The sequence below is a fragment of the Lygodium microphyllum genome, chromosome 21 (genome assembly GCF_053477565.2).
Source record: "Lygodium microphyllum isolate KBCC chromosome 21, Lygodium_microphyllum_v1.1.10, whole genome shotgun sequence".
Lineage (NCBI taxonomy): Eukaryota > Viridiplantae > Streptophyta > Polypodiopsida > Schizaeales > Lygodiaceae > Lygodium > Lygodium microphyllum.
In genome coordinates, this window is record NC_141155.1 from 923,062 (window position 1) to 933,410 (window position 10,349).

Below are 10,349 nucleotides of genomic sequence, written 5' to 3' on the forward strand. Positions count from 1 at the left end.
GAGGGAGTGGGACTTGTTGACTCAAAATTCGAGGGTCTTAATCCACTCCTAGTGAGTAGATCAGTGTCTGAACCCGCTAAGTGCCTTATCCACGGACTCGATACAAGTGTGAGATAAGGTCTTTGTTTATTTGAACAGAAAATAGACAATTCCTAGACCTAAATTTGCCTTGCCCAATGACTCGATTACAGATGTTGAGCGAAGGACTTTTGATGAAGATTCAACACTTTTATCTGCCCACTTCTCACTTACAATTTGTGAGGCATATGATCGCTCCTGGGGTAAAGGCGGATGATACAAATCAGGGTTTTCTCACTCGTAGAATTGGAGTAGAAGCTCGCGAGCATGCTCGATGACCAGTGGTTCTTCCACCCATGAAGCTTCTTTCATAGGTCGATTCTTCCATTTGATGTGAAACTCCGGGTGTTTGCCCCGGGTGTTTGCCAATGAAGTGCGTGTCCAGAATAATCTCTGGCTCGAAGGGAAGCTGAACAAGTTGTGCTAGAAGTGGTCGTTGTCGCCCGAACCGGGTATCTACATGGAATCGCCCGAGGAGTTGAACATGGAATGCATCATGGATTAATATATTCGGCAGAAGCTGGATCTTGTAAGTGACATCGTTGAGCCAGGTGATGACTTTGTATGGCCCATAGTACCTGTTGTTGAATTTTGGGGTGAGGTTTCTAGTTAAGTCGATGTTCTTGGAGCTGACCAGCACCAAATCGCCGAGAAAGAACTCCACATGCTTTTTCCTCTTGGCATTGTATCTCTTTGCTATGAGGAGCTTGTTGTTGCAGAGACTTTCTTGGGCCACCAACATTCGTTGTTTCCATTTGAGCAGGAATTCTTCAGCATCCGGGTCTTCTACATACTATTTACCTGCTGCTAAGGCTAGAGGGGTGATTACTTCTTTACCTATTGCTACCTCAAAGGGGGTGAAACCAGTGGAATTGTGCAAGGTAGCATTATAGTGAAACTCCAGAATGTTGAGATACTGCGCCCAATCCTTTTGATCAGCTCTGACATAACTACGGATGTAGTCTTCAATGCCTTGGTTGAGTCTCTCTATTTGGCCATCTGTCTGAGGATGAAATGCCGAAGAGAAATGGAGCTGAGTATCCATCAACTTGAAGAGCTGCCACCACATGTTGCTGAGGAAGCGGGGATCACTATCGGATACAATAGCTAGAGGTAGCCCATGATACTTGAAGACCCTGGAAAAGAATAACTTGGCCACCTTTGGTGCAGTAACCGGCGGCTCGATAGCAATGAAGTGAGCCTGTTTGGAGAGGTAGTCCACCACCATGAAGATCACCGTGCATCCATGCAACTTAGGCAAATCTGTGATGAAATCCATACTTACCACATCCCAGGGTCGGGATGGAATTGGCATCTGTTGAAGTTCTCCTGCTGGCTTCATTCTTTGCACCTTCACCATTTGACAAGTCGGGCAGGTGTGGACATATTCGGTGACATCCTCTCGCATCTTGGGCCAGTAGAAAAATCTCTTTAGGCGATCAAAGGTCCTTATCTGACCAGAATGTCCCCCAATAGGACTATCATGGCATTCCCATAATATCTGATTCTTGAATTCATCATTGTTTGGTACATACATGTCTCCTTGGTAGTAGATGAGCCCATTCTTGACTTCATACATTCCCCATGGGGTAGTTCTTGCTTCAATCTCCTTCAGGATTTGCTGAGCTTCTTCATTTCCATCCATTTTCTCCCACACTTGGGCTCCAAATCTGCCTTCTGCGAGACTGTGATGGCTTGAAGTTCTGCTTGTCGACTTAAAGCATCTGGCATTTTGTTGGAGGAGCCGGGTTTGTGAATGATTTCTATGTCAAATTCTGCTAAAAAGTCTTGCCATCAGGCCTGCTTTGGTGATAACTTTGGCTGAATTTGAAAGTACTTGAGAGAAATGTTGTCTGTATAGAATTTGGTTGGCTTATCTTGAACATAATGCCTCCATTTCTTCAAGCAATGTACTACTACATACATCTCCTTCTCGTGAGTCGCCCACCTTCTCTCACGTGGGTCTAGCTTCTTTGATTCATAACATACAGGATGCACATCTTGCATGAGCACACCACCTATGGCATAACTTGACGCATTCGTGTGGACCTTAAAAGGGCGTGACAAATCCATCATCTTCAATACTGGGGCTTGAATCATCATGCTCTTTAGCTACTCATAGGCCTATTGTTCTCGCTCTGTCCACTGGAATGTGGTTGAGTTCGAGGTCAGATCTGTCAGCGGGGTAGTAATCTTGCTGTATCCTTGAATGAACCTTCGGCAGAAGACTATAAATCCTAAAAACTCCCGCACTTGGCTCACTTTGCGAGGAGCCTCCCAGTTCTTCATTGCTTGTACTTTCTTAGGATCTATGGCAATGCCATTTTCTTTGACCAGATAGCCCAAAAATTCAATCTCTTGTACAGCAAACTCGCATTTTTCTGGCTTGACAAATAACTGATTGTCCCGGAGTCGGGTAAAGACCTTCTCCAGGTGCTGTACATACTCTTCCAATGTTCTGTTGTAGATAAGCACATCATCAATGTAAATGATCACAAAGTCATCCAGTTAATCAATGAATATCTTATCCATGAGCTCACAAAAAGTTGTTGGTGCATTCGTGAGCCCTTCTAGCATGACCAACCACTCATAGCTTCCATATCGGCTTTTGAAAGCCGTCTTTAATTCATCTCCTTCCTCTATTCTGATTTGGTGGTACCTTGACCTTAAGTTGATTCTACTGAAGTAGCGTGATCCTTGTAGCCGATCTAGCAACTCATCTACCACCGGAATTGGGTACCTATTTCTCACTGTAGATTTGTTGAGGGCCCTGTAATTTGTACATAGGCGAAGAGACCCATCCTTTTTTTTGACAAATAGGACTGGAGCACCATAAGGTGATCTACTAGGCTGGATGTGACCCGAGGCCTCCATCTCTCCCAATTGTTTCTTTAGTTCTACTAGCTCCGTTCATGTCATCCTATAAGCTGGCCTAGCTAGCGGTTGTACTCCTGGCAAGAGATCGATTCGGTGGTCAACACTCCTACGAGGCGGTAACCCTGAAGGCAGCTTGTCGGGCATGACATCTTCAAACTTGTCTAGGACTTCTCGGACCCTATCATCTCCTATTGTCCAAATGATCTATTGAATCACTGGTTCCTCTTCAATGAGCCTCATCATGCACAGCCTCAACTGCCCCCCCGTGCTTCAGTTCTTTCTCTTGTTGTTTGGCAGTAATCTCCATGGGACCTTGGGCTTCCACTTGTGCTTCTTCGGTAGTTTCCATGGCCTGATCCGCCATTGCTTCCATCTCCTTTGCTCTTTTCGATTGTTCTTCTTCTGGTTGCTCTTTTGTTGGTGCTTTCTGCATCCATACCTTTGTGGGGCTATCTTTCTCCTGGCTGCTTACATTATTCACTTTGGTTACCACCAACCTAGCATCCACTGCATTTTCGGCCGGTGACTTGTTGTGGCCTTTGCATTTTGTGCAAAAATATGGCATCCATACCATTGACTGAGGGGCTTGCAAGTATCTTTTATTCTTCCTCATGCCCAATATCTGCACGACATGGTTATCTATCCAATCCATGCCTAGGATGCCTTCAAAATCATCCATAGGGACCACTATAAAATCCAGGCTTGCCTGCCACTACCCAATTTGAATTGGGACCCCTTTTGTTAACTCGCAGTACCTGTACTTCCCTTGTACAAACGATACCTGCAGCCCTTCTACCCTCACTGGCTTCACTCTTAGCTGGGCTACTACTTGAGGTGCTATGAAACTATGTGTGGCCCCTGTGTCCACCATCATCATCTGGGGGTGGTTCCCCAACTTGGCTTGAACAAACATATTGCATATACTGGGAATGAAGGTTGGTATAGTGGCTGGAGGCTTGGCCCCCACTGCCCCTGCCTTTGCCTTAGGTTCCCACTCCTTCTCTTCATCTTCTACCTCCGTTATTTGCATTGTTGACCTCAACCCCTCTGCGTCTGCTTGAGCATAGGCAAATCTTGAGCCACTTGATGGAGCTGCCCCTCTCGGGCAATCCCTTGCAAAGTGTGGTCCTCCACATGAGTGACAAGACAAAGGGCCTTCTCTTCCTTGCCCAATTCTACCCCCTCCTCCGTATCCTCCTCTGTTTGAGTTATTCCCTCGGCTGACCCCTGACGTGGTTGTCCTGGAACTGGCAGAACTGTTGGCTGGGGTTGTCTCCGACCGAGTCTCAGTATACTCCAGTCAGAGGGGTTGCTTGCCACTCCATCCACTATTTCCCTGCGTGTTGTTTTGGTATGATCCTTGATTTTGTCGGTTTCCCCATGTTGAGTTGGACTGAGCAGTGTTGCCTCCTTGCGAAGACCCACCACCCACCCCTCCTTGTTTGCCATCATAATCTGTGAGCCTTTTAGCCATTGTCATGGCCTCCAACACACTTCTTGGCTCCTTCTTTTCTATTTCTCTTCGAGCCCATGGTTACATTTCCATATAAAAAACCATGCAGTTTGGTGGTTACATCCATGTCGGGTAGCTGTAGCATTAGAGACCTATACTTTTGTACATAGTCTCTCATTCGGCTCGCATTCTACCTCAGATTTCTCCATTCGTCTCTGACCTTAAATGGTTCATTCTTTGGCACAAAATATTCCTTCATGCTCCTTTGCAACTCCTCCCATGTAAGTTTTCTGCCAAATTGCTCTTCCTCATACATCAGCCACTTTGAGGCATCACCCTCTAGCAGCTGTGCCGCCACCAATCCTCTTCTTTTGCTTGACACTTTGAGTAACTTCATGTAGCCATCCACCTCTCATATCCATCGGTTTAGGCTCACTGAGTCCCTCTCACCCTTGTATTTTTTTGGTGCTTGAGGCTTGTATTTTCCCATTTCATCAGATGAGGAGCCATCTCGTTCTTTCTTTTCTTTCCTTCGATGCCTCCGATGAATCTCCCCATCATTGTCTGTCTTGGCTTGAGCCTTCCCCAGTGCTTTGGGTAGCATGGTAGCCAGCAAGTCTTTCATCATTTCTCACATGGCATCCATTGATGCCAGGAGGCATATTCCACGGTGGATTCCGTGAGGTTTTACGGTGGATTCCGTAAACTTAGATGACCGGGGCTCATACGCAAAGAGGATTCTTTGTGCGAGAAGTTGATGGGGACGCCTGTCCTTTTCGGGCGTTTCATTAATTTAGTGTGTACATGGGTGATTCCATAGCGGGTGATTCCGCAAAATGCATATTAAATTAATAAACGTTTATGAGTTTAGAGTGCGCACTCGTAATAAATTAAGGTTAGGATTTATTTCTAACCAGTTGATTTATTTATGTAGCTGAAGACTGCTAGGTATTCACTTTTGTCGGTTTAATTGTATTATTTTACTAACGATTGTGAATGCTTCAGTTGATGTGTAGAGATAGCAGCAGTGGCAGAGGAAAGCATTGGAGTCTAGCAGGTATTCAACATTTGGACTATATTTTGATAGGCGCCACGCCTATATTTTGTTATGTCTATTGAGACATTGATTATCGATTATTATTTTGTATGCGCTTATGCGCCCGGATATGTTATTTCTATTTGGACATTGAGATTGGGCGTGCCAGACTCTATGGGCACCGTCCATTAGCTTTATTTTCCTATTTTTGTAGAAAGCAAACTCAAAAGCTAAAAGCTTGTCATATTTTTGTAATTGGGCTATTATTGAGCATGAAGATTGGAAATATACATAAAATACATGCTTTGTGAAGCGCTCACACAAGGCATGGGGGAGATTGAACCCAATTTGTCTCTTGCCTCTTGTCGTGCATGCTTTTACATGGGTTTTTGTGCAAAAAGGTAGAGTATTTTTGTTCTTGGGGACCTTCCGGGATTCACCACGTGAGCTATCTGCGACCGATCTGCGCACCAGTGGTATCAGAGCGGGGCAGAGATCAAGAGCTTCCAATCGCTACCAATCTCGGGCGAAGGCAGAGCTCCAGGAACAAACGGGCTCTACAGTCAATCTCATCGCGAACCGTCGATACAGGCAGACATGTGGCGATCAAGAACCCCTGTTTCCACTGTCAGATCGCGAAGGACCAGGCTGTGTAGGCGGAGGACCACGCATCCATCTCCTTCATCAAGTCGTCAAAAACCAGAGCTAAGTTTCAATTACAAGCTTAAAAGCTTTAAAAAATTCAAAAGTCTTAAAGCTTAGTTAAGCTTTAATAAAGCTTAACCCACGAAAAATTGTTTCGGCGGCGTCAGTATAAACTCGCCACGATTGAATCCGTCGCCAACATACTCGGATACACGAAAATCAAATTTGGCTTGGTAAGCCATAAGTCCCATAAGCTTAAGACTCTAAGCTTCTGCAAGTCACACAGGATAATCAAGTTCAGCAACTCCAGGTCTCGCACTTCTGAAGTCAAGTTCAGCAAGTCAATTGAAATCAAGTTCTGCAAGTTTTGCAAGTCGGCCTAAGTTCAGCAAGTCAACAACTCTGCAAGTCTGCTAAGTCTGCAACTTTGCAAGTCAGACTAAATCAGAACTGACTAGTGCTTAAAACTCATAGAAGACTTGTTCGTATGCAAAAACTCTGAACTGGAAAGTTGTTCGCAGCAAGCTGTTCTATCTATCTACAAGTTCGTTGAAGTACTTTCAGCAAACGGAGACAGAAATATTGTAGAATTTCTGAAAATTGAAGAAGAAAATACCCAAGAATACATAGCCTTGTAACCCCAAATTTGAGCAACGCTCATCCCGCTAACCTAATTTTGAGTGAGAAAGGTTTGTTGAGTTTTATAGGATGACTACCCCACATATGGATGATCCTATGGCTGAAGACGACCTACCTGAGCCTACCATGGAACAAAAGCTGGATCTAATCATGCTACAATTGGAAGAAGAGCGAAGAGCTAGGCAAGCCTTGCAAGCGCAATTGACAAAGCTACAAAGAGCATCCACTGATAAAGAAGAACCTCAAGCTGAAGATTTGATTCGCCGTACCATCGACGCCACTCTTGAAGCACAAACCATTCGCAAGGAATCCAAGATAAGTAAACAAAGTTTCAAGTTCCGCACTTTCAATGGCATAAGAGAAGGAAAGACTGCTTTATCATTCATTAGCCAGTTTGATGACTATTTCCATGAGGAAACTTATCCCGAAAAAGATAAAATCAAGTGTGTTACTAATCATCTGATAGACAGAGCATCACTTTGGTGGACTGTAGTCCGCAAGAGTATAGAATGTCCTGCTACATGGGAAGAATTCAAGAAGAAGTTCATGCAAAATTTCCTTCCACCGCAATTTCATGAGAAGGCTATCAAACAATGGGATTTACTTCAACAGCGAGATCGTGAGCCTATTCCATAGTATACAGAGCGTTTTTGGAATGCACTTCTACAGCTACGCATGCTTGAAGATGTACCAGAGACGACACATAAGCGGAAGTATATGTCTGGACTTCTTGGACATTACTACGCTGAAGTAAACATGTTCAAGCCTGCTACCCTTGAAGACGCCATCTCCTTAGCTCACGACACTGAAGATAAATTACGCAGAAGAGATCGATGACCACAGCAATTCCAAGCAAACGGTAATTATGGATCTAAACAATTCAATTTCAATTTCAGAAGGTTTAATCCAGGTCGTTTCTCATCACCATCTTTCCGCAAGAATTGGCCTAAACCACCTGCATTACCATCCACTGTCAATTCAAATTCTAAGCCTATTCCACAAGCAAATCCAAATATACCTAGACTCCCAGCCATTGCAAATAATGTGACCAAAGCTAAGCCAATAGTATGCTACAAGTGTCACCAGCCAGGGCATCTCGCAGCAAATTGACATTCAAAGAAGCCATCAGCACATATCAACTACCTTGGAGCTATGGACGAAGACGAGCATGAGGATATGCCGGATTTCACTGAAGAAGAAGATGATCCTACTACTACTTCCGACACTTTACCAAGTATGCCTACTTCACATTCATGAAATGTATGGTGCATGGAAAAGAAAGAACTATATTGCATGATGATGGTAGTACCCATGACTTTATTTCAGCAAAATTGGTAAAGGAATTAAAATTGCATACTGTACCTACGCATTATCGCATAAAAGCTGCATTTTTAGGCACTAGGTACAATGGCACACAAGAAGTTCAAGATTTAGAAATTCAAATTGGTCCATACATTGAAAGAAGAGATTTCTTAGTTGTCCCATTACAGTCAAGTGACATTATTTTAGGAATGCCATGGAGACACCAGCATAATCCAAATATAGATTATTCCACGCACACAATGAATATTAATTTTCAAGGAAAATCTATTACATTATTTGGTATGCATGCATCTCATATTTTTCCACTGCTTTCGCATACTCAAGCAAAACGTGCACTACGCAAGAATACTAAATCATATCTCATTTGGGTGAATGAATTGCACGCAAAGAAAAATCATATGCACCCTAGGCATAAGGAATTTCTCGCATATTTTAAGGACTATTTTGCAGAAGACCTACCACCAGGTTTACCTCCATCACGTCCAGAAGACCATAAGATTGATCTAATACCTGGCACACAACCACCTTGAAAATCACCATATAGACACAATCAAATAGAGCAAAAAGAAATCCAGAGTCAAGTTGAAGAATTACTAAATAGAGGCCTAATTTGACCTAGCAGTTCTCCATTTGGTGCACCTGTGCTCTTAGTCAAGAAAAAGAATAATACTTATCGTATGTGTATTGACTACCGAGCATTAAATAAGATCACTGTAAAGAATAGGTATCCTATACCTAGAGTTGATGACCTTATGGACAAACTGCAAGGATCTTCTATATTTAGTAAAATTGACCTTAAGTCTGGATATCATCAAGTGAGGCTAGATAGATCCGACATATTTAAGACTGCATTCAGGACACAGTTTGGCCATTACGAATTCTTAGTCATGCCATTCGGATTAACTAATGCACCTGCTACTTTCAGTAGAATGATGAACCGTATTTTTCTAAAATATCAATATTGTGTGATTGTTTTCTTTGATGATATTTTAGTGTTCAGTCAAAGTGAAAAAGAGCATTATGAGCATTTATCATTAGTTTTTCAATTACTGAAAGAAAATCAATTGTTTGCAAATCCTGACAAGAGTGAATTCTTTAAGACAGAAATAGAATATCTAGGTCATATTGTATCAAAAGAAGGAATTAAAGTTGATCCTAAGAAAATTGATGCAATATTGCATTGGCTTGTTCCTAAAAATGTACATGAATTACGCTCATTCCTTGGTCTTGCTAGTTTCTATAGGAAGTTTGTACGTAATTTTTCATTACTTGCTTTACCATTAACAAAACTTCTTAAGAAAGGAATTGTTTATCAATGGACTGAAAATCAGCAGAAATCCTTTGATTTACTGAAACGTGCATTAACTAATGCCCCTGTTCTACAATTGCCTGATTTTAATAGACCATTCTTTCTAGTGGTGACCGATGCTAGCGGATCAGGAATAGGAGCCGTATTAATGCAAGACAACCATCCAATAGCATATTCTAGTTCTAAGCTGAAACCCTCTGAGCTCAAATATTCCACTTATGATAAGGAACTATTAGCAGTTGTACAAGCATTAAAACAATGGAAGCATTATTTAATGGGTTCAGAATTCATGATAAAGACTGACCAGCAAAGCATTAGACATCTACTTAGCCAACCCCAAATTTCTGACCGTCATATCAAATGGGCTTCCTTCATTCAAAGTTTCCATCCTATCATTCAATACCAACTTGGAAAAGAAAATGTAGTTGCTGATGCATTGAGTAGAAGACCTGCAATTCATAACATTTCTATCATATCTTTTGATTCTTTGATTGCTATGAAAGACACATATCACCAAGATATTACTTTTCATTCTGATTGGCAAAAATTAGTTCAAAATAATTTCATTCCTGTTGATTCATTGTCATATAATGATGGATTTATGTTTTTTGAAAAGAGAATGTGTGTTACTATTCCATTCCGATCTTTTGTTTTGAATGAAATTCATTGTCCCCCATATCAAGGTCATAGAGGTGTCATTTCTACATTACGCATGTTAACTGAAGATTTTTATTGGCCGCATATGGATGCAGATGTATCTAATTTCGTTTTTGAATGTTTGATTTGTCAAAGAATAAAGAGACATCATGGTAAACAGTATGGATTATTAATGCCTTTGTCTATTCCATCTAAACCTTGGGAACATATATCTATGGATTTCATTACTGGCTTACCAAATACTAAATCTAACCATGACATGATTTGGACAATTGTAGATAGATTTAGTAAGCAAGCATATTTCATTGCATGTAAGAAAACTTTAACAGCAT

At 42.1% G+C, this 10,349-nt stretch overlaps 1 protein-coding gene across 1 annotated transcript; it reads right to left on the bottom strand.

The window, feature by feature from the left end:
* Positions 1-301: 301 nt before the first annotated feature.
* Positions 302-820, bottom strand: LOC148017691 (uncharacterized). The gene has a single exon (XM_087662336.1). It carries the CDS (start codon positions 818-820, stop codon positions 302-304), a length of 519 nt encoding a protein of 172 aa, XP_087518462.1.
* Between the last annotated feature and the right edge of the window lie 9,529 nt (positions 821-10,349).

Coding starts and splice junctions, on each gene's coding strand:
- LOC148017691 (XM_087662336.1), bottom strand. CDS start 820: ATGTTGGTGGCCCAAGAAAGTCTCTGCAACAACAAGCTCCTCATAGCA.